This window comes from Phoenix dactylifera, unplaced genomic scaffold (assembly GCF_009389715.1).
Source record: "Phoenix dactylifera cultivar Barhee BC4 unplaced genomic scaffold, palm_55x_up_171113_PBpolish2nd_filt_p 000051F, whole genome shotgun sequence".
In the NCBI taxonomy this organism is placed as follows: Eukaryota; Viridiplantae; Streptophyta; class Magnoliopsida; order Arecales; family Arecaceae; genus Phoenix; species Phoenix dactylifera.
This window is the reverse complement of record NW_024067670.1, coordinates 2,064,435-2,089,783: the sequence shown is the minus strand read 5'-3', so window position 1 is coordinate 2,089,783 and position 25,349 is coordinate 2,064,435. Positions and strand designations below refer to the sequence as shown.

General features: G+C 41.3%; 1 protein-coding gene across 1 annotated transcript in view; it reads right to left on the bottom strand.

Moving 5' to 3' along the window:
* Positions 1 to 20,387, bottom strand: part of LOC103723972 (aspartyl protease APCB1) — a 28,416-nt gene extending 8,029 nt beyond the window's left edge. Inside the window, exons 1-4 of the mRNA XM_008815076.4 lie at positions 19,686 to 20,387; positions 19,000 to 19,117; positions 18,562 to 18,791; positions 18,228 to 18,464 (exon numbers count right to left, since the gene is read on the bottom strand). Coding sequence (XP_008813298.2) covers positions 18,228 to 18,464; positions 18,562 to 18,791; positions 19,000 to 19,117; positions 19,686 to 20,227 — 1,127 coding nt within the window. The 5' untranslated portion in view covers positions 20,228 to 20,387. The remainder of the gene's footprint in view (positions 1 to 18,227; positions 18,465 to 18,561; positions 18,792 to 18,999; positions 19,118 to 19,685) is intronic.
* Between the last annotated feature and the right edge of the window lie 4,962 nt (positions 20,388 to 25,349).

The window sequence follows — 25,349 nt, the reverse complement described above, 5'->3', positions numbered from 1 at the left end:
AGAGTTCTTTGATCCTTATGATTATGAATCATTAGGAACTTGTGAATCTTGTCTTATGGGAAAAATGACCAAGTCTCCATTCACTGGACATGGAGAAAGGGCAAGTGAGTTATTAGGACTTATACATACAGATGTATGTGGTCCTATGACAACTCCAGCTAGAGGTGGATACTCTTACTTCATCACATTCACTGATGATTTATCAAGGTTCGGATTTGTGTATCTTATGAAACATAAATCCGAAGCCTTTGATAAGTTTAAAGAGTATCAAAGTATGGTTGAAAAACAAACCGGAAAGTGTATTAAAATCCTTCGATCTGATCGAGGAGGTGAATACCTTTCTAGTGAATTTTTAAATCATCTTAAAGAAAAGGGTATTCTCTCTGAATGGACACCTCCGTATACGCCACAACTAAATGGTGTAGCTGAACGGAGGAATCGTACTCTATTAGATATGGTAAGATCCATGATGTGCTTTACAAATCTTTCTATTTCCTTCTGGGGTTATGCCTTAGAAACTGCTACATATGTGCTAAACAGGATACCTTCAAAATCTGTATCTAGTACTCCATATGAGATATGGAGAGGTAGAAAACCCAATCTTAAATATTTTAAAATATGGGGCTGCCAAGCATATGTCAAAAGAAATTTTGGACATAAGCTAAGTGCTAGATCAGATAAATGTACATTTATAGGTTATTCCAAAGAAAGTATTGGATATCTCTTCTATCACCCTACTGAACAAAAGGTATTTGTTAGTAGGCATGCCACTTTCTTAGAAAAAGAGTTTATCTTAGAAAAGGGCAGTGAAAGAAGAATTGAACTTAATGAAGTTCAAGACCTACAAATAGAAACACAAGAAATTCTTCAACCAGATGTACCCATTGATGAAGTACAACCACAACACACATCTCCTCTCCAAAGGTCAGATAGAGTGCGAAATGCACCTAAGAGGTATGGGTTTATCATTGAGAATGATGAAGCCCACATCGTCGAAAATGATGATCCTCTGACCTATTCGGAAGCTATCATGAGTAATGACTCTAACAAATGGTTAGAAGCTATGAAATCCGAAATAGACTCTATGTATACCAACCAAGTATGGACTTTGGTTGATGCACCAGAAGGTGTAAACCCTATAGGTTGCAAATGGGTCTATAAGAAGAAGATTGGAGCAGATGGCCAAGTAGAAACCTACAAGGCTAGATTGGTGGCAAAAGGTTTCAGGCAAAAGCAAGGAATTGACTATGATGAAACTTTTTCACCAGTTGCCATGCTTAAATCTATTTGGATTTTGCTTGCAATAGCTGCATACTATGATTATGAAATTTGGCAGATGGATGTCAAAACCGCCTTCCTTAATGGTTATCTTGAGGAAGAGGTTTGTCTCAAGTGGGAGAGCAAATCAAGTATGCAAGCTTAAGAGATCCATTTATGGACTAAAGCAAGCATCGAGGAGTTGGAACATCCGTTTTGATACAACAGTCAAAGAGTTTGGTTTTATCAAAAATGTGGATGAACCATGTGTGTACAAGAAGACTAGTAGGAGTGCCGTTGTCTTCTTAATATTGTATGTAGATGACATACTAATCATTGGAAATGATATTCTAATGTTACAATCGGTCAAGACTTGGCTATCAAAAAGCTTTTCCATGAAAGACTTGGGAGAAGCATCCTATATACTTGGTATAAAGATCTATAGGGATAGATCTAAAAGGATGCTAGGCTTGTCTCAGTCTAAGTACATAGATCGTGTGCTGAAAAGATTCAGCATGGAAGGAAGTAAAAGAGGTTACTTACCTATGAGTCATGGCATACGTCTCTCTAAGAAGATGTCTCCTAAGACATCTGAAGAGAGGAATAGAATGAATTCTATTCCCTATGCTTCGGCAGTAGGATCAATTATGTATGCTATGCTATGTACTAGGCCTGATGTTGCTTATGCCTTAGGCATAACAAGCAGATTCCAGGCTGATCCAGGAGAAAATCATTGGATAGCTGTGAAAAATATTCTTAAGTACTTAAGAAGGACTAAAGATATTTTTCTAGTTTATGGAGGATCTGAGTTGAAACTAGAAGGATTTTCTGATTCTAGTTTTCAATCAGATCCAGATGATAGCAAGTCCACTTCAGGGTATGTCTTTACCCTAAATGGTGGTGCAGTGAGCTGGAAGAGTTCCAAGCAGCAAACTGTAGCTGACTCAACTACTGAGGCAGAATACATCGCTGTAAGTGAAGCCGCTAAGGAAGCTGTATGGATGAAGAAGTTCATCGCTGAGTTGGGAGTAGTTCCTGAGATTGCTGGACCAGTTTCAGTTTATTGTGACAACACTGGAGCTGTTGCTCAAGCAAAGGAACCAAGATCTCATCACAAATCCAAGCACATTCTAAGACGCTTCCACCTCGTTCGAGAGATCGTCGAGAGACAAGACATAGTCATTGAACGAGTAGACACAAAGAACAATTTAGCAGACCCGTTCACTAAAGCTCTACCACAACAGCAGTTCGATCGCCACCTCGATTGTATGGGGATAAAATATAAGAGCGATTGGCTTTAGTGCAAGTGGGAGATTGAAAGAGTAGATGCCCTACAAGCCAATCGCAATATGTATTGCGAAAAGTTTTTTTTCTTTTGATTTGTCCAAATCATGTACATGACATTTAAATATGAATAAAGGCGTTATGTTTTATCATATGCTGTTGATTATATTTATGATAAACTCCTTAGATTAGGGCAATGGTTTTAAGACTATGATGAGATCATACTAGTGAGACTTAAAATCCTAAAATCCTAATCTTAAATATTTCCAGTCATTGGTACATTGAGTCGGGGATCAATGATTACCGGAAAGACTGGCATGTCTTATGTATGCTCGATGCAGAGGATGATTGATCTCACAATCATTTGTGTGGAGACACTAATACAAAGATGTGGGTGCTCATTAGAGGAATGAGTTCACTGAATTGACCTACAAAGAGAAATCTTATGAAGTCTTACTTACATGTCAAAAGATGATTCTCTTAGTGGGAGTTGTGCAACTGATCCTATGACCTGAGATCACCATGGTATCTTGTGCATATGAACCCATATTTTGGTTTACACTCATTCATGACAATAAGTTATGTACGAGGTCTTCTGGATATGGTGAATTGTGTACGAAGATTATGAGTAAGTCAACAAGGAATTAATCACTTCTAGTAAGAGAAGATAGCATCCTATTTATTCTAATCATATGATAATTCAGGAAGCCTTTGATCAAAGAAGAATGAAAATTAGAAAGAGTTTCTAATGTTTCATTATTTGAATTATCATTAAAAGATTGAAAAAAATATGAATATGAAATTGAGTTTGACATATATTCATACTCATATACATATTTGGGATGCAGTTTGATTAAAGGATTGAATTGCATGGTAACTTGCCACTGAAGGGTATTTTTGGTATTTTCACCAAATTCCATATTTTCCGGGTAGACATGACACGTTGCTAGACGTCAATCTTGTTTTATAGGTTTGATCAAATTAAAGAGTTTAATTCGATCACCAATTAGAAAGGATTCTAATTGTTAAGTTCGGGTTCGCGCAGTTTGGACTTAAATCGATTAGAAGAGTTCTAATCAAGTTGGGTCAACTCGCACTCACACCTATTGCTGGCTAAGTATGGAACCCAATGGGTCACACACAAGAAAACTTATCAAGGGTCTAATTGGATTAGATCATGTTTGCAAGATAAACATCCTAGCAGGTGTTGCAAACCTTAGCTCCTGATTCGAATTGGATTCGAATCTGATTCGAATTGGATTCGAATCTGATTCTTAATTGATCTAATTTGATTAGATCATATTCTAATATGGGTTAGCCAAGAGTTGGCACCTAATTGGCTTGGTTTGAGTCTAATTGGATTAGATTTAATAAATCATTCAATCTAGACCGTTAGATCTTGATCTACCGTTGGATGAAGACATAATGGAGAGTTGGTTTAACCCAATTGGATTGGGTTAGAGGATGGCTACCATAATTGACCATTGGATCTTAATCCCACCATTGGATGAAGGCATAATGGGTCAAGTGAATGGCGCCTTGCATTGGAGCCCTTGGATTATCATCATGAAAGATCAAGAGGTGAGGCATGATGGACATGTGATTAGCATGTGATGTTGACTTGGTCAAAATATGGCACCACATGAAAGGACATATCATTTGATACACCTCCTCACTTGATCTGTACCTCCTCTTATTTGATATGGCCCTTTAGATGATGCCCTTTCATGAGAGGATGTGTGGATGGGATGCATCCCTTGGAGATGCATCCCTACACCTATTATAAATAGGTTAGCACTCCATGGGTTCATCATTCCAATTCCACCCCACTCCTCTCTTCTTTCTTTCTTACATTAGTTTCTTTCTTTCTAGCATTGCTTCTAGTGTGTCCTAAGCCAAGACAAGGTGGTCTTCTTTAGGACAAAAGGATTAGAAGTGATTTTAGAAGGCTAAAGGAAAATAGAAAGGAAGGAAAGCAAGCCATTAGAGTTCTTTAGAAGAATTCTGCATTAAGGATCAAAAGTCTTTGGAGCTAAAGTCTTGATCAAGTTTTCGTGTGGATCACCATTGGAGGGCGGACACTTGGACGCCTCGTGGAGATTGTACACTTTGGATTAGCGTTTGAGGTATTCTACTAATTCTGCATTTATTTTATATCATTTGATTATAATCATTAAGGTGATCTAGGCTTAAAAGGGTTTCATGCATAGGAACTTTATTAAGAAATTTTTAAAATCCCTAGCTTCCGCTGCGCATTATAACATGCTAAAACCCTACACGTGCTGCCCCGCGCGCAGGCGCTATTTCCCCGGCCTCCTTTTTTTTCCTTTCCTTTTTTTTCCTTCTCTTCTTCTTCCCGAGCCATTCTCTTTTCTTCTCCTCTCTCCTCCTCTCTTCTCCTCTCTTTCCCCCCTTCTCCCACGAGCAAGGAAGGTCTTCTTTCCCGCGAGGTGCTTGGGAGGAAGAAAGAGGCCCGGTAGTCTTCTTCCCCGCAAGAGAGGTCTTCTTCCTCCCTTCGATAGGTAGTTTTCTTCTTTTTCTCTTCTTCTTCCTCTTTTTCTTCCTCTTCTTTTTTCCTCTTTCTTTCTCTTCTTTCCTCTTCTTCTTCCCCGCGAGTACCGGTACCGAGCTTGTACCGGTGTGAACCGCACCAATACGGGCAAGGAACCGTTCGGTTCCGACCCAAAGAGGGGTCGGAACCAAATTCTATGACTGTATTGTATCGGTGCTGGCCGGTACCAGTACGGTACAGGCTGAACCGTTCGGTTCCGACCGGTTCAGCAGACCTTGCTCTATACTTACATGAACAGGTGTAATGAAAACATATGAATACAACTGATTTGAATTTCTCTGTAAGACGGTTTCTAGTGTTAAATATAACCACAGTATTACATAAAACTGACTTTTACGAGTTCAATCTCTAAATTTTTTTCTAGCCATCAAACTAAAGAGACTCATTCCATGGTAACATGTTTTGGTTAGATCTCTAAATTTCCAAGATGTTATGGTTTTTATTAAAAGCAATCCCCAAAAATAATCTTTGTATATGAACTATAAGGCCATGTACAGTTGAGATTCAAGAAGCATTCTAATTTTTATTGAAGGTTAAACTGGCAAGTTGCAAGTTTTGAGAGAACTAAAAGTGTTTATATTTGATTCTATAAGATTCATGAGAAATATTCTACTTTTTTCATGGTTGGAAAAACTTATCTAGCATTAAAAAGATTTTCCAAAGAGAAGAGGACAAGAGGCTAAAGAGAGTACTCGCAAGATTCAAGTTTAGATTTGCAAATTTGGGCTCAGATTTATGGGTGGAAAAAAGTGATCCAACCCATCAACCTAACTCGTATCTGACCTGCAATAAACAAGTTTGTGCTCAGGCTAAATAGGTCCGAGCCATAAACAGGTCAACTTGTCTTGACGTGTTTATTAAATAGTTTGCATTCATGTTTCAGATTCTTAACCCTTTTAACCCATTTAACTTAATTAATAATCACGTTAGGTCGGGTTAACCCGCTTAAACCGCATCCACTTTCCAATTTTTCTCTCAACCCAGTCCCAACTCCCAAGGTCGTGTTTAGGGTATACCCTCAGACTTATAGTTCACTTTGCCTTCTGTTTCTAAAGAGTTCTAAGTGGTGAGCATTGACCGAGTGCTCTTTCCATTCTTCATCAATTGAGTGACAAGCACCCTTTCCTCCCATTGTCTCTCCGAGACGCTGACGATCCAAGCAGCCGAGGTCAGATAATTTCTTCATTCTTTCTTCTCTTTAGGCAAGATCTTGGTACTTGAGTCTTATATCTAGTCTTCCCCTAGATCTAATCTTCCGTCTCAAAACCCTAACTCTCTCAAGACCACTATCTTCCTCAAAACCTCACCTCAAACCCTTCCCATTCGTCATCGATCAAGTGGTAAGCACCCTTTCCTCCAGCTCCATCCGAGACATCGATGGTTTGAGCCTCCGAGGTCGGGTTCTTAATTCTTCTTCTCTTTCGGCAAGATCTTGGTTCTTGAGTCTTAGATCTAGTCTTCCGCTACATCTAATCTTCCATCAAAACCCTAACTCCCTAAAAAACTCGATCTTCCTTAAAACCTTATCTCATACCCTAAATTTTCTTCTCCTCCATTTCGCTCTCTTGAACTGTTGCTCCCATCTATCTGGGTGACAAACACCAATCTCCTCCCCCTTTCTCTTTCTCTCTCTAACTCTCTCTCACTCCATGATCATGGGACTATGGGGAGACCGATCTACACTGTTGGAATATGGTTTCAAGATACTAGCCTCGCTTGGACAAGCTAGCTCATGATCTCTCAAGCCTCGTCATGCCCTTCAAGTGGCTCCCTGGTGAGGCTCCGCAATAGCTATAGCCTCACCGGATTCCGCTTGCGAAGCTTCCACTCACCTCCCGGTCCTAGGTCCGGGTTGTAATCGCTTCGGCCATGAACATTGTTTTTAGGTTTGCATGAAGAGAGAATTCGGGGACAAGATTTTGCTGATTCTTGAAGCAAAAATCGGTTGTTTTTTATGGCAACCAATCTTGGATGTTCTGCTTTTGCAAGCAACCGATTGCAGCCGTTTTGACTTAGCTGTAGATTAAATGGTGAATTTGAGTCTCCTTTTCCTCTTCCCTTCTTCGTTTTTCTAATTTCTTTTTTCAAGTTTTTGTTTTAAAATGTTCTTTTTATTTCTTTTCAGATGAGTTCTTCTCGTGGCTCCTCGAATTATTCCTAGGATTTCAAGGCTAATGGATGTAGACATTATATTAACAGCAACTAGGTAGGGTTTTGGGAAACCAAATTCTCAAATTTTCTAAGTTTGCTGTTGAAAATTAGGGAACTCTTGGTTGGGACTAGGGTTTGTGACATTTTATTTTAAAAGCTCGCTGGTTCTATGTGGTGGTTTCTGCAATGCTTCTCTCCCTTGCTTAGGGGCTGATCAGGGTTTTTGTAATATTCACTTTTTTCGTTAAATTTCTTTCCCATTTATAGACACATTTATGAATTTCTATGATCGGATTCTTAACAAGATCTCTATTCTGTATTATGGTGGCAGTTATTATGTGGTCAATATGTTTATACGATTCTAATGATGAATCCTATCCTTAGACTCATGGTGTTTGTAGTTTTTCTTACTAGATACTCATAGCTATTTGCTTGTTGATAATTTTTGTAAGAAGTTTTATTTGGCAATTAAACATTGGGTTTGGACTTTGCTACTAGTAGATAATATAATAGCTGTAACTCAACTACCAAATGCACAATCTTTGATGATATCAAGGTAGATTGGTGAGTAGTGGGTCCAATACAAGCTGCTTTCTCTTGTGAGTTTATTTTTGTCTAGCATTTTGTTTGATATTTGATTTGCTACTGTTTTGTATCTTGACCAAAGTCGGCAGAACCGTCCCCAACTAGGCGGTTCTACCCATTCTGAGAAGTACCGAAGACTCACCGATACGGTTTCGGCTGTAAAAACGAGACGGTTGCGAGAGTCGGAGAAGGAAAGACAGAGAACGGGGGAGGAAGGGAGGAGTGGTGGCGGACGCCGGCGAAGGCCGCGGGGGCCGAGATCGTGGCCGGTTCCCTTGTTTTGAATGAAACAGGGGTCCGGTCACAGCTAAAAAATCTCGAAATTTCTTAAAAAAACCAAAATTAAAACGCAAAATTTTTTAGTCGCAGTCGAACCCCTTGTTTCGTTCGAAATAGGAGAACGGTTGCGGAGTCGCCCCTCGCGGCCTCCGTCGTCCCTCTGCTGGCATCCGCCACCCTCCTCCGGCCCTCCCTCCCCCGCTCGCTCTCTCTTTCTCTTTCCTCTCTCCCACGGTTCCTCTCTCGGTACCAGCCCGGCACGGCTCGTACCGAGTCATCCCGCCAAGGAACTGGTACGGTGCCCAGTACCAGTTCCTCCAAACTTGATCTTGACAAGCAATGATTGATGCTTTGGCTGCCAAAATTGCAGCATGGAAGATAGAGGTCTATGGTTCCACCTCCCATAGTTGCAAGGTATTCTCTTTGCTTCCTTCAAGGATTTACTCTTTGATATGTGACTCAAGAAGCATCCTTCAAGGATTTGGTCTTTGATAAGAATCAGAGATGCTCCAGGTTTTGATCCACATCGATGATCCCGTGTTCATTTCCTTTCCTAGAGAGTGCCAATAATGCACTAAAGATTCACCATGTTCATTTTGATAAATGCTGGTCCAGTATAGTTTTTATTTTTCAGTTCAGTGCACCATCATTATAACATTCTTATTTGAGAAACATAATTCAGACTCCTTACTGCAGATCATGGTGTTATTGCTTATTGAAAACATCCTTAACCAGTTTTTCTGAGTTGATAGAAGAAACTACCCTTATTTTTTAAAGTTTAACCTTTTGTTTTATATCAGGAGAAGAACTTCTGATGTCAAGTGGTCTGGTTCTTTCTTTGGTGATGTCTTGGGGCATACTCTTTCAAAGGTTGATGGTTTGCTTCTTAAGTTGACCGTTAATTTTCCCTTTCATGCTTGGAGAAATTTGTGAAAGAAAAATTTTAGCAAACTCACTCACTTCTTATGAATGATCTAACAGATCAATTTTTCATATTACCATCGATATTAAGTTTCCAAGGATATGGAAGTTCTAGTAAAATAGCCACATTTATTCGGGCAAGGTCCTCTAGAATATTTAAATGAGTTGTATTAGTTCTTTAAATGAATGGAAAGATTTAAATATTTTATCTTCCTTGCAGCGAGTCTTGCTTGTTCAAAATTGTGTTCACTTTGCAAATTCAAATAAGCCTGAAGGGCAAACTGTTGAAAGATGGAAACAAGATTCACCGAATTTATACTGAAGGTCGTACCGGCTGGTGACCGGCACAATATAGGTCCATATTGTGCCATTTTGAGGCATACTAGAAGTAGGGAGAGGGAGGGGGAGAGGAAGAAGGAGAGAGAGAGAGAGAGGGAGAGGGAGAGGGCGAGGGAGGTAGGGAGGGAGAGAGAGGGAGAGAGGGGAGAGAGAGAGAGAGAGAGGGGTTGAGGACTCAATCCATCATGTTAGAGCCTCGAGAGGTTTGGATCCGGGGATAAGCGTTGAGGGAAAGAGTAAGAGGAGGGAGATGCTCGAAGCCTGAGTGATGGGAACCGATGGAGGGAGAGGGAGGGAGAGAGCGAGGGAGAGGGTCAACTTACCTAGGCTTCACTGATTAGGGTTTCGAGGAAAAAACTTCATTGGGACAGAGATTTCCTTCTTTGAAACCACAAGTTCGAGCGTCATGATCAATCGAGGAGACTTACAAAAGAAAACTGGCTTTTATACTCAACCAACCAGTTGAACCGTGTTGGTAACCAACCGATCCGGTTCAATACATCCAAAAATTCGGCAATTTCTAGATGGAAATATAGAAGTATCACAAGTTCTTTCATCTTTTATGCTTCTCTGTTAGTTATGTTGACTATTTTAGCTCCAGCATGGATATCCTTCATTTAGGATTTTCATGTTCATGTACTTCATTCAAGATTTCCATGTTCAGAATTTTTTGTTTGCTAACTGATATTTTGCGGGAACACGATTAACCTTGTATTTTAACGCTGATTGTTATTTTGATAGAATATTTATTGCATGATCAGATTTCTGTTAAATAGGTTAAGGGGTTGACCTTGTAGTCAGGTAAACAGATTTTACAATAACAGTAAATAGGTAATTGTTTGACTTGATCCAATAGGCCTATTTATTAAATAGGTTAAGCAAGTCGAGTCAAGTAACCTGTTTACTAAACATATTAGGTTCAGATTTCAAATTTTGACTTATTTAATAAACAGGTCTAAATAGGTCAAGTTCGAGTTTCGGATTTTCTAATCCAACCTGTATATGACCTGACCCAACTCAGTTGCGACCCTACTCAGATTTCTGTAGTATCTTAAGTGTGCAATAATTTTTAATCCCTTCCATCAACTTTGTTCCAAAGCATACAGATTCCTTGCAAAATTTAAGTGAAAGTCCTGCAATTGATCTATAAAATATGTGAATTGTAAATTTTTTGTTTAATAATATGGTATCCAATTTCTACCTGAAAGACTCATCCATAAAGAAGATCCGGTGTACTAAATTGTCATCAAACAATGTAATGTATATTGCATTCTAAAAAATGATAAGTAGCATTTTTCTTTCTAAAAAATGATATTGCAAAAAACATCTTAAGTGATTGAGGCCCGAAATTTACTAACAAGTTATGAATAGAGGTCTTCAAGATCCTTGGGCCCGAGCTGCTCTTCTCCACAAGTTTTCATCCCTAGATGGACGGGAGAACTCTAGAAGAGAGAGTCTCACACCATAGCCTATTCGAAGGGGTGATGGGGTGGCAACCCTTGCCCTACACACTCTTATTGTGGGAGAAACATGCAAGAGCCCTTTGAGTCACTAGTTCACGGCAAACTTAAAAGAGAAGATAGGGAAATATTTGCAAAAGCATTGGTGGAAAAGGCCACAAAGTAGATGAAGAAGTGGACCGACCAACGACAAAGACCCATGGAGTTCAAGGAAGAGGACATGGTCATGGTCAAGCTTCAACCCAGCAATTCAATGTATTCTGAAAGGTACACATGCGGTTGATCCAGAAGTATGAAGGACCATTCCCTATTTTAAAGAAAGCAGAGCAGCCTACAAGGTGCAACTCCCAGCCAACCTGAAAAACCATCATGTCTTCCATGTGAGCTATTTGAAGCCTTATCATGAAGGCAAGGAGGATCCAGCACAAGGGATTTCACATCGAGCACTGGCAATGATGAATTGATGACCACATCATTCGAGAAGGAAGTGGAGAGTGTGCTTAACATGTGCACCATCTAGTGACGATGCATCCAACCATATGTGGAGTACCTAATTAAATGGGACATCCACATGGTAAAGTGTTGGTTAGAAAATCCTCCATTGGGAGATGTGGATGGTGCAGGCTTTCCCTGGCAAGTTTCTGCATGTGCATAGGCATGCCACCAATGTCGGATGGCTAAAACGAAAATAACATAGAGGGAATAGTAGCACAGATCCTGGTGCCTTTACCTTCAAGGACCTTCGCTACTGTAATGTCACTTTCCTAGACGAGTAGGTAGGGTGTAGCCGAGGCTACGAGTCTATGTTACAGCTAAGGATAAACTAGAGTTAAACTAGGTAACTAAAAGCGAGAAATTTAAAGAATAAAAACAATGATAAACTGAAGGTAAAGATAAAGATAGCGTCTGATTATTTGTTTGGTAGAAGGATCTTTCTTCTCATGTTACATCTTATTATTTATACAACATGACAAATGATACAGTAACCATCCATTTCTAGTGATAGAAGCCCGGCTAATGGAGCTTTTCTAAATCATTATACTTGATCAGCTCCAAACTTATCATAATTGATCTTCATTTGGCCTACCCCTAGCAGTTCACCTTGGCCAAAATCCTTACTTGGTCTATGAAGTGATGCTAAGCTACCTTCAAGCTCACTCAGTTAGCTCTCCTATACTGTATTTGATGCTTCAGACTCAGTTATCATTAGGATGTTCGCTTGAAGCTCCGTTATCATTATCCTACCTTTGTGTGCCACGTGGTTGAATATGCACATCTCTCAAGTGGCATTATGATCCAAGATGTGGTGTAAATAGAGCCCCCCACATCTCATTGACCGTCGATCATAAATGATGATGGAATATACCAAGCATGCTCGTACTTTGTGCAAAATGCCGCATTTGAAAGGATCTTTTCAAATAACTCTACCTATATGGATTTTCGCCTTTCTTAAATTTGTCTCTATCATCATAAAGAAATCATGTAGTGGCGTTTCTTCTCCCTTGACGTAGTGGCCATGTGCCCGCATAGCATAGGTTGCCGATCAAAACTTGCTGCAACCTAATCTCCAAAGATCTCGTAATCAAGATGATTCTCGTCGAATCACATCTCAATATGGAGCACTATCTGGCTATACATCGAATGCCACCTTCATCCTTTCCACCACAACCTTCAGCTTCTCAAGTGTCGGTTACCGTTCTTGCAGATCATTCCTACAAGCCACCTAGCTACCATGGACCAAGAAACCAAATTTCAAACTATTGCTCAATGGTACGGATATGACCTCACTCGCTCCGATATTCTCAAGCGAGTGAAAATGCAGGTATTGATCGAGGACTCCTTAGGATTCCTCATTTTTGGTCTTGTTTTCCATTTCAAGATTCCTATTTCTCTTTCTTTCTTCATTCCTCCCTCTTCTAGAGACCTTTATGAGCGAAAGGTGACAATTTAGGGCTTTAGTCTTGAAGAACCCAAATTGTCATCGCTTATGGCCAACCAAGACCCACCGATGGGATTTGTGGTTTGACCGAGTCTCACGCCTAAAGGCTGCCATCTGGGAGGTTAATAGTCTTCTTGATGTTCTTTCTTTTTCGAAATTTCCTCCCATTGCCAGTTGTCCTTTAGTAATGGCTGCTTCGTGCTTCTGGTCTCCCACGACGAACTCTTCTCATTTCAACTTCGACATGCCCATCTTTACTCTTCCCAATTTAGTATTCTTTTTAAACAACCGACCTGCTAGTGAGGTGTTTAATGCAAACATCTCGGTTGAGATTCTTCACGGCATCCTCGACCTTAATTTTAGCAAATTGGCCAATTATACATCCTATATCATGTTCTTTTGCTATCGGGATGAACCTGTCGCTAAGCAGGAATATGTCACTTTCTTTCTTATTTGGATTTGTAAATTCTTCCTTTGTTATCGGTCGGTGAAGATTATAAAAGCTCACCTTCAAATGGCTACTACCCTAGCTGAAGATCAATCTATATCCCTAGGATCTTTAGTCTTGGGCTATCTTTACCAAAGTCTAAAGCACTTCACCTTGGGTACTTGCTCAGACGATTCCATGTCTAAAGTCTAAAGGCTGCCCAAATTATTTCGCCCACCAATTCAATCTTGCTCAGACGATTCAATATCTGCCCTATATTGTTTAAACGAAACCTATCACAATCGACTTTTGATTTGACCAAGAACTAATAACCATAGTTGATTATTTTTATCACCAATCATGTTCGGATTACACTTTCATCCCCTTCAACCCAAGCCAGCCATGATTGAGGATTTTGTAGGCTGATGGGACAACTATGTATCATGGATCTAGTCTGAGTCAGCAAAACCATTCTTGCTCAGGTAAACGAATCTGAATCGGGAGGTGAACCATCTTCTTTCATCGCTAACCCGACTAATGACTCTCTCTCTTAGCCTGTAGGTGAAGCGGCTTCGATCTTCTCCAACGACAAAGGTATGATCCAAAATCTCATTGATGATATTAAGAGATATAAAAAGTTTTACAGGATCAACTACATTGGGTCTCTAAGATATGTTAATGAAGATAGGAGAAGAAAGATCGAAACTTTAACAAAGGAAAGAGTTTGAGGCTAAATACATAGCCAAGAAAAGATGGCCAGAGCGGTGTATAGATTGTCAGCCTGCGGTAGGCAGTTCTACACATGGTTGGCTAGAAGTCAGCCTAAGAGACCAATGGCCAAATTCAGGATTATCGTCTTGGTAGCTCTCGTTGAACAAATAGCTCAATCACCCCGACTAGATACTATTGTCCGGACTAGTAATGGCAGCCTTTTCGAAGAGCAATGTCTGCAGGTCCCGACTACAAGGGTGAGTTCATAGTGATTTACATCATATTATTTCTTCACCAACTTAATCTTTTTACTTTGTTCCGCAGCTCCTCTGGTGGCACTAACACTTCAACCTGTGTAGCCCGAGGCTGAATTGTTAGCCCGAAATGGAAGAAAGTTGTGGCCGCAAGCCTAAGCTAACCACTTCCCCAACTCCATCTAAACGGAGACGAAACAGCAGCCCAAGTGGCAAGGCACCCTATAACCCCTTAGTGATCTAGAAGGACACTGAAGGGTCAGAGAAGTCTTATATAGCTGATGACCCTGTTAACATCTCCTCCCTATTAGCCAAGTCCCCGGAGGAATGACTTTAGGAGGAGTTGGCAGACCTTGCTGAAGTTCTTGTTGATCAGCCCGATCAACCAATGCAGAACCCTATTTGCCTACCCGATCAGCTAGTGTAAACATTGCAAAGCCTCAATCAACCTTGCAGAGCCTAGGCACGATGGCTGAAGGTGGCCAAATTGACATAGCAGAGCCTCCAATGTCTGTTCCTCACACAGATTTAATCTTGGAGCCAACCTCCAGATTGTCATTCTCAAGCTCCCCGCATGCTCCTCAACTGCTAGCCAAGAGGCCAAGGGACAAAATCAACTCTCTCCTCTATTATTTGATATCGGCCTAACGAGTCATCCCACTTGCAAACTAGCAGTGGCCATGGCCACTCTATCCTCAGCTCAATGGCCCAAGTGAAAACTAAGCTAGCTGCACACTCAGCCACGCCTTCCTCGGTTAGGGTCTCCGGCCCATCGAGTCCTTCAACTGAAGTCCTGAAGACTAGGAGAGCTATTGGAGTGCCATCAACCTGCATCTCGATGACCTAGCCAGTTCTCATAGGATGGTAGAGGTTCGGAGTGTGGTCAAAACTTTGTTGCAGGTTTCTGATCTGCCTATCAGTCAAGCAACAAACCTGACTGATTTGAGGATTCGACTCTCTAGCTTCACTTGGATGCATTAAGTTATAACCTTAGCGATCGAGGAGGTCGAACAAAGAACCACACAAAAAGGAACTCGAGCTCAATGTAGCTGTCCTAGAAGACAAACTCAAACCCCACAAGAGCTCTTGCAACAGTCTCTAAGACGAGATCAAGTTGACTGAGGATCTGACTACCTCCTTGGAGACTCGGCTGACTCAAACTCGTGTCAGGCTGAAAGCACTAGGGATGAACTTAGCTGAAGAGGAGAAAGCACGAGGCAAATTTCAAGCTCTAGTTAAAGCATGGGCCTAGCTCCGAGACTGCGTATCTCAACTTCCTGATCTTCTTACTAAAATGCAAAAGAGGTCAACGAGCTGGCCAAACAATTACAACATGAATAGGAGCACATCAAAGACAGGTAGAATTTGTAAACCACCTTTTACATTATAACTTTGATTAAGTAAACAATGTATGGCCTTTTGGGTTGAAAGCAATGAATGGATCCCTTCGATCCAACCACTATCGTGCAATTTATTGTTATTTATAATACCACTTTGTTTGTAACCCCGCTTTTGGATTAAGTTTAGAACTTCCATTCCCATCCATTCCTCAGGTATTTATGAAATACCAAAGCCCCTTTAATCCATAATCAATGTTCTACAAATGGAACAACCAAGTCCTAGACCAAGTGGAACCTTTTCCAGAAGAAACCATAGCGACATTGTCTCTTGGCATATGAACTTAGTACAATGCCAGCTAGAAATCACCTAATGGTATCAATCGGTAGGTTTGCCTCCCAACCCTTGTAATTGGGATGGCTAGTACTGTAAGGTCGTAATACTGCCCCCCATCCATTAAGTGACTAATTCCGTCATCAAAGGTTTGTGTCGGCATAGTCTCGCCGGCCTTATTAATAACAACCTTTTGCAAATTAAGATGGCGAGTTTCAAGCTTGAATATCAGTCCAGCATTGATTGAAATATTGATTCCTAGTTTGTTTTGTTATAATTCTGCATTATCTTGCAAAGTCTCCTCCTCGCCTCGACCTGCTAATTCCGAGGATACCGTAAGATAGTTTTTGGCCTCTTCCTCCTGAGAGGCCAAAATCCTAAAGTCAAGTTTCTTGAAAACTCTACATTTATATGCAAAGATTGTTGGGGCGATTCGTTTTCTCAAAGGTGTGATCGGCCAAGTTCACCATATTATGTGTTAGAGCATGTTGTGGCGTTCTATGTTGGCTATCAATAACAAAAACAAGTCTCCCAACTTGGTACATTACTAAATCCCAAGCTATCCGGTGCTGTTCCACAACTGACTTCAGCATTTAAATAGGCCATACAGGCCTATGCAACGACATCCCACCGGACGTGTCAGAAAAAAGATATTGACAAAAAAATCTTCTACTAGGGGGATATGGACGGCACAGGCTTTCCTTAGAAGGTTTTTGCATGAGCGTGGGCGTGCAACCGATGTCAAATACTTAGAAAGAAGATAACATGGAGAGAATAGTAAAGTGGGTCCTAGTGCCTTGACCTTCAAAAATTTTTGCTACTATAATATCACTTACCTAGAAAAGAAGAAGGTAGGGTGTACCTGAGACTATAAGTCTACAAGACAGCTGAGGATAATAATATTAACTTTTTTAAATGCAGGATATTAGTAATGTCAATATGATCAACCAATAATTTTTAAACATCAACATTTTTTTTAAATGCATGCTTTGCTTAACACCCTACACAGATTGCCAATACAAAAGTTACTATAGACTATTGAAAACTATCCAAATATGGTACTAAGAAAAAGATTAATATTTGTAAGTTTTTCTAGCAAGTCATTGCATACTATTGGAGCATAAATGAATCAATTTGCATATTTGTTGTAACAGTGTAGAGTCGGCGGAACCGTCCCGAACCAAGCCGAGCGGGCGTTTTCGGCCGTTTCGAGCCATCCCAGCGGCTGACCAGCACGGTTCCAACAATGGAAACAAAATTCGTTGCTAGAGGGAAAGGAGAAGGAAAAAGAGAAAAAAGAGCAAGTGGGGAAGGGAGGGAGAGGAAGAGAGGGAGGTGGAGGCCGGCGAGCCGCGCTGAGGATGCTCCTCCGGGCTCCGTAGCTCCATGGACTGAAAATAGGGCGGGTCCTATTTCGTTTGAAATGGGGGTCTGGCTTCTTTTTTATTTTGTCGACTTCACTTAAAAATCGCGAAATAAAAAAAAGGCCGAACCTCTATTTTGAATGAAATAGGGGACCTGCTCTATTTTCGGCCGTGGAGGTTTCCTCCGCCTCCTACTTGGGTCGCCGGCCTTCAATGGCCCTCTGTCGGCTTTCGATGGCTCTCCGCTGGCCCTTTACCGGCCCTCCACCAGCCTCCGCCACCCTCCGCCAGCCTCCCTGCCTCTCTCCCCCTTCTCTCTCACTCTTTTTTCCCCCCGCCTCTTCTACTATGTCGGTAAGGGCCCAGCATGGCACAATGCAGGCCCGTACCGACTCGTTCTGCAGAGCAACCGGCATAGTGCCCGGTAGCAATTCCGCCGACATTGTAACAGTGCATACCAAATGCCAACTCAGTATTACATGATTCAAATATGATGACGAGGCCAACCAATAAGCACATGTGATACATCAGCTTTAATTGCAAATAAGTCTTAGCACTATAGGAAATAAGTGTAAAAATCATCATGTACACTTTGTAATTCAAGTAAAATCGATAAAATTTAAACCTAAAATAATCAATAAAGTTTTGGATTTTGAAGTCAGATTTATGGTTTTATTCTCTATGCATGTAAATGTCAAGATTGGTTATTGTCATAAATTGTGAGATTTTGTATTATGCATGTGTGTGTTCCTTTTTTTTTGGTAGAACATAACTTTGTTGAGAACAACAATTATGGCACAACCCGAAAACCAAAATCTTAAAATATACCATTTCACTTTCCACACACAGATGCAATAAAAGAAGAAATCATCCAACAGTAACATTTTTAGAAAACTTATGTTTTCAAAGTTTAATATGAAGAAACATTAAAAGATACCAGTATAAACACATTTTTGTTATTACAAAATTTCTAAACAAATATAACAAGATATTTGGAAGAGATAGCTACTTACGTGAGATCACCAAGTATGGGAACCCATGTCATACCCCACCGAGGTACAAAGTCATCACCTAAGAACATATATCCACCTCCATCAGCTTCACTTGTAAAACAATGACCCACGACATTAGAGAGGATCCCTTGATTAGCTAACTGAGAAGGAAGACTAATTTTCCCTCTACCAAGTCCAAGGATTCCATCTGTTTTTGCAGGAGAGGCTAAAAGTTGACCTTGTTGATCATATGCACACCTAAATATAATAGTAGAAATAAATACATCAAAAAAAATCAAATTTAGTGGCCCTTGAATTATAGAACTCCAAATCGATAAAGGAAAACATGGCATACCCAAAGACAAAATCCAATTTTGTCCTGCCACCATTTGCAACAGTAAGATACATTTGATCCCTTGCAAGAACACCCATGGAGGAGCTATGATCTGCATATTCTATCTCATAGTCACATTGGGGGCAAGACTCGCAATATCCAAGGTTCTGATTACTCTGCATTTCCAGGCACATAGAATCTCCAGGTGGAACTATTTTTCCTTTAGTAGGTTTGTACAGTGGATGGGGTCCCTAATCAAACATCCTCGTCAGAGCATGCTAATGTTAACTTAGGCATGTATATGTATAAAGTCTCAAGGAGTATCCAAGAGGCAAGAATACAAGTTTGCAATAGTAAGAAAACAATGATTATGAAGGCTTTCTTTTTCGCTGGAGAAATGCTACAGAATGTCTGTAGAGATAATTGTGTCATCATATTAAAGTATGAAGTAATATGTACCTTGGCACAGCTGGAGCATGGAGCATCACATTGAATCCATGTCAGGTCACTCCCGGTATCCACATCAAGAAAGTAAGGTCTAGGTGGATTTCCAACAAGGATAGAAGTATAATATTGTCTGCAAACAGCGAATTTTCAGCATAGCAGAACTTGGATGATGTTACATATCCAAAAGCTTAAATAAAACAATATGGTCATCTTATTCAACAGTCATGTAATGGTAAGATTACTCTCAGAATGTTACAAATGCATGGCCTGGAACAATATTATCTTTTACGTTTATAAATTCTGTTAGTAAAATTTGGAGAACATGTTCTTCCAGCACTATTTCTTAGAGGAGGAGACATGATCCGTAGTTCTTAAACTTCCCAGTAAGATAGAAAGAAACTTCATGACTTAGTTTGTTAGAAATGCCGCAGCACATCACCATCTACATTCTCTAAAACGACTGCCCTTTCTTCTATAGATTTTAATCCCTCAATTTCAGATCTCATAGAGGGCATAGCATTGTACTGAAAATAATATCTCAACTATCTCCCTATATATAGAAAGAAGCTCGCTCCCCACATGGTTGAACTTCTAGTTCATAAAAATGGGTCCAAATACCATAACTAAATTTAAATCAAACCAAACTAGTACACCATTTCTGTGCAAAAATTCAACAAATGAACAAATTCGACACCAACCCATCTGGGAAAACATTGCCTCTGACAGGAAACCGGGCGGAAGAAGATGCCTCCAGCTTGTTGCTCTGTTTTGCCCGCCGTACCTCCACCCCATCTGGGGTCCAGAGAGAAGCGAACTTAACCTTCATAACCTCCCGAAGAACCCGGCCTCGGGACTTGGAGTAGAGTGGGAACAGGAAGGACCGGGACTCGTTGCGGCGGCGGCCGTCCTCTTCGTTCTCTCCGAGGAGCTGGAGAGGCTCCTCGGCGAAGAGGCAGGCCCAGAGGGAGAAGGCGAGGAGAGAGGCGCCGAGGAAGGTGGCCAGGGCCTTCTTGGGGGAGAGGAGGGAGCGGCGGGGGATCGGCGTGGGAGATCGGGTGGGGAGAGAGCCTCGTGGTTGGGGATGGGGATGGGGATCGGATTGGGGGAGGGGGGAGTCGGAGAGGGTGAAGGCGGTGATGGTTTTACCTTTGGAGGGGTCGTCGGGAGGAGGGAGGGAGATTATTACCACGCCCTGCAGCTGAGGCCCAGGCCTAGACGCCGCATCTCTCTCCCTCTCCATCGCTCTGGCTCTCTTCCTCTTCCTCTTCCTCTTCCTCTTCCTCAGTGAAGGAAGTCAGAACTGGGGTCGTTGAAGAGGATGGAGAAGTGGCTAACATCAAGGATTTGATTGGTTCTGTTTTTTGACTTGAACAGAGGTGGAAGGTTCGAAGTATTTTGGCCAGCGGATTTGTTTTGATTGATTGTTGACTGGAATAAAATTAAACGCCTGCACAGCGAACGTTTAAATAACGGCCGCATTCGTGCATCTTCCGTTATGCTACATTTTAAAATCTTAAAAATTATATAAGGGTAAACACAACGGTTATCCTAAACATCAAAATATTAAAAATTATATAAGTGTAAAAATATTGGTGTAACAACTAGAGTTGGGCACTGGGCCGTGCCCAACTTAGTAATCCTGACTATTAATCTAAATCGAGCAAAGCCCTTCTTACAAAAGAAGCAGCTTAGTCCTTTCGCCTTAAAGGTGCACGCAATTCCAACACATGCCAGGTTATTACAGTACATCTCTAAGGTTGGTACGCCACATCAACAATTTATTATAGCACAACCCTAAGTTTATTAGGATATGATCCTAGAAGATTAGAGACCCCATCTGCAAATGGCTCTAGAGGTCCTCCAGAAAAAAGGTAATGAAAAAATCATCTTAACTAAGGGAGATTTTGTGTTTCTGTTCTTTTTTCACCTTCTTCGTTCCTAAAAAAAAAAAAATTCTAACTTAAGCATCGGAGGATCTAGCCGGAGCCAATCTACAAGCTCTCTTTTTTTTTTTGTCTCACAGATCCACAAGGCCGTCCACCTCGATGTCCCAGGATCGGTGACGACAAATTGGTGTCGTCTGTGGAACCTTTGAATAAGAAGCCATGCCATTTAGAAGGAGGAACCAGTCTACAACATATCCCATCAGATCACAAGGGGCGCCTGGGGAGGACCCCCTAAGAGGATCTCACATTTCTTAGTTACGATTGTCGACTCCATCGCCTCAACCATCCTTTAGGATGCTGGTGACCATGGACCAGTTCGATCAGCTCCACCAGTAGGTTAAAGCTCCGGCTAATCCAATCAAGGTTTTGGTCCTGAAGAAAAAGCCCCAATTAGTGGAGCCCCCTAACACCAATCAGATCGACAACTAGTTCCAGCCAAGGTGCCAATCGACCTCATCACTACCACCCCCCTAAAAATGGCCAAGAAAGCTCCTAGTCGAAGAATATATCGAGGGAGCTTGTGGGGAATTCTAGCCCAGGGCGAGACTCACTCTCTTGTGGAAGAGAGCGATCGTCTTAAGGAGGCCAGAAACCTAATTTGACCTGTTGGTTGGACGAGATAAATGAGCACCTGACGCAGGCATGGAGAAAGTGAAAGAGAAGAAAGTAAGAAGTTCAGAAGAGCCCATCCTCTACAATGTGGCAGCCTTCACTGAACAAATCATCATAGAATCCCTTCCTCTAAGGTTCATGAAGCCCCAATTGGACCCGTATGATGGGACGACGAGTCCCATCGACCAACTAGAGTCCTTCGAGGCACTTATGCTACTGTATGGAGCTTTTGATGGCATCATATGCCATGCTTTTGTTGCCACATTGAAGGGGGAGACTCGAGTATGGTATTCCAACTTTTAGACGTGCTCAATCAGCTTGTTTAACCACCTGGGTCAAAGATTTGTGAGCTACTTCGTCAGCAATTACAGCCACTAGAATGATGCAAGAGCACGAGCCCAAGTCACGATAGATGTACGTTGAGTTTGGATCTTTGCTTGGGAGTGCCCGAAAATATATTGGGTTCATAATTTCCAGCATTTAATTATATTGGATTGAGTCTATTTTATTTTGGTCAATTAGGCCACATTGAGTCCTTTTATTTTGGGTTTATTTGAGTTCTTGTTTTGGGTTTGCAATTTGCTGATTTATGTTTTATAATTGAGTCCTAAAATGAGTTGTAAGTTTGCAGAATTGAGTCTTCAATTGAATCCTTGTAATTAAATGCCAAGTGACATCAAAAGAGTCCATGTTATGTAAGGATTGGGTCAAGCCACATTGGGTTTAGTTGTCCCAACGCCTAAATTTAATTGAGTCCAAGGCATTGAAGGATCTTGATTTAATTTAGGAGTTGTGTGATTGAGTCCTTGTGTGAGAGAATTGAGTCCATGTGAGAGAGGATTGAGTCATTATGTGAGATGATTGAGTCCATGTGTTTAAGATTGAGTCCTTGTAATTGAGTGCCATGTGGCAATCCTTGGCTAAAGATTAGGAGGCTCAAGAGTCCATGAAGAGAAGGACTTCTCCACGTGAAGGAAGGAAAGAAATCAAAGGCGTGAAGAATTTTTGAAGAGAAGTCTTGGCCCAAGAAGAACTCTTCATATGATGATCAACTCTTGCAGATTTTTAGGGATCCTCATCTTGCTGATTTTTAGGGATCCTAATTTTTTGATGTGGCACCCCCTTTGAGAAGGATTTCCAACATGAAAGAATTTAGCATGAAGGCTTTTGCATCACATGAAGAAAAAGGGACATCATTTGGTTGTGGAGTCTAAGGTCTAGTCCTTTGGGCGTGAGGCATTTGGTTTAGTCGTGTGAGTGACATTGAGTCTAAGTTGTGGTGAGATTGAGTCCTTGTAAAAAGTAAAATTAGTTTACAATTGATTAGAATCTTCAATGCCTAATTAGGTTGATTCCAAGCATTGATTGGGTCTTTAGTTATGTGGGATTGCTCCACATGTCCCATGGGATGGAGTCCTAATGACACTAGGATTAACTCCATGCGGCAAGGGAGAAGTCCTAAATGAAGTCGGACTTGTGTATGGTTGGAGTTTTCTCTCCCAAAACTCCAATCTGCACACCAAGAACGGGTGACACTTGGCCAAGCTTTAGTTGGCAAGTTGTTTAGGTAGTTTATTATTAGATTTGAATTTTAAAAGATATTCTTATCAGAATATGAGTCCAAGTAAATCTGATTGTAACTTCCAATTATGCCAACCTCTCTCTCTCTTATAAGAGGAGATTTTGATGAATGAAATCAGATTACATTTATCTGAAAAAGAATTTTTAGAGATTTTTGAGAGAGAGATCACGAAAAGGAGAGACTCTTTTTCCTTGGTGAGACGCCAAAAAAAAATGGGGCGAGATTAGGAGAGGGAGATGTTCTCCTATTCTGCCTAGAATTGGGATGTTGAAGGGGTGTGACTCCTCTTCAATATTTCATAGTTATCCCTCTTTATTTGCTTCCACCTAGCCATATTTTCTTGGGTCCTAACCCAATTAGGGCTCATCCTAATTAGCTACATCATCCACATATTTTTAGGTCCCCCGCATTAGACTCAAAATCCCAAAAACGATTCAGCTGCAACCATCAATTAACACCAATACACTTAGCCAGTTTTCCATCCATTGAACCCAATCAAATTAATTAGCCATCTTCTTCATCATCTTCTCCCCTCTATCCACATGAAACCCTAGCCTCCATTGCCATTACTAGAGGAAAAAAAAAGGAAGAAAGATTCAGCCATCATCAAAAAAAAAATAATCCAGCAACCCACCCCGTATTATGTCATTTGGTATCAGAGCAAAGGATCCTTCACCAATCAGAGCAAATCCTTTGTTCACCATGAATATGTGGACCGACTGTGCTTATAACGCTGATTGGCGATTTCAATATCACCATGCTTACAACACTGATTGGCGATCTCAACATCACCGTACTTACAACACCGATTGGCGGTCTCAACAACGAGAAGAAGAAGAGATGGATCGTACGGAGGCACGACTACGACTTCGTCGCCAACAAGATAAGAAGCTGGATGAAGTCCTCCATCGAATGGATCTTATACGGCAGAAGGAGGAGGCGTACCAACTCGCACTTCGCATGAAGTCATAGCAACAACAACAACGCCTTGCACAAACACCGATCGTGCGACCTCCAGAATGCAGCAGACGAGGAGTCCCTTTTTCTCGAGGTAACGCCCCTATTTTCAGATCTGAAACCTCTACTATTCGAAGTTCATGTCTAGATAGAGGTGCTACAAGGGCCAATGAAAAGGGTAATGGACCTATGCCACAACCTATGTCGCAAAGTGGGAACCCAGTAAATGCTACAAATGCGGCGGTCGAGGCCGTTTCGCTGTCATTTGCCCCACTAGAAACCAATATTTTCCATTGGGATGTGAAGAGGACGAGATCATAGGGCCTTCTGAAGTTCCTCCTTTCCCTCAACCTGCTGATGATGAAGGAAATGAAGGAGACGATGAAGAGGACGAGATCATAGGGCCTTCTAAAGTTCCTCCTTCTCCTCAGCCTGCTGATGATGAAGGAAATGAAGGAGATGAAGAAGAAACCCCTGCGGATGAAGCCTTGCTCGCATCAGTGGCCAAGGGTGCTAGTCCTGAAATTTCAAAATATGATGCAGAGGTTGTTGCAACTTCAGTGGACAACAGCAGCAAATCTGAACATTTAGAGGGCGACCAAGTGTCTTTACTTGATGGTCACAATAAAGGACGAGTTGCTGAAGCAGAAAATTCTGATGCTGGAGCAAATTATAGCCATGATGAAGACGAGCTTCCGTTCCAAACAGAAACAAGCATGGAGGTCAGCCATGAAACTGGAGCCATGATCGCATTAGCTGCCAAGAAAGTCGGATCTAAAATTTTCGAGTAGGTTATCCATGAAACTGAGGTCATGTTTGCATTGGATCCCAAGGAGGCCAGTTTTGAAAATTTAGAGGAGCAAGCAATTGGTCTCACCCCTACAACATAGTGGGCGCCCTCTTCAACTGCGGACCAGACCTTGCCATGCATCAGCCTCGCACACACCAGCCGAGCGTGTGCACCCACATCAAAGTGTGCAGCGACTAGCTGTGTCACATGTCCCATGCCAAGCAACCCACGCCCCTGCAGTAGGCTAAATTCACTTGGATTAGGAGTCATCAATTCAGCCTCAACTCGACATAGTCGAGTCTTTCTCAGCAGGGGAAAATTGATGCAGGAGCACGAGCCCAAGTCATAATGGATGTACGTCAAGTTTGGATCCTTGCTTGGGAGTGCCCAAAAACACATTGGGTTCAGAATTTTCAGCATTTAATTATATTGGATTAAGTCTATTTTATTTTGGTCAATTAGGTCACATTGAGTC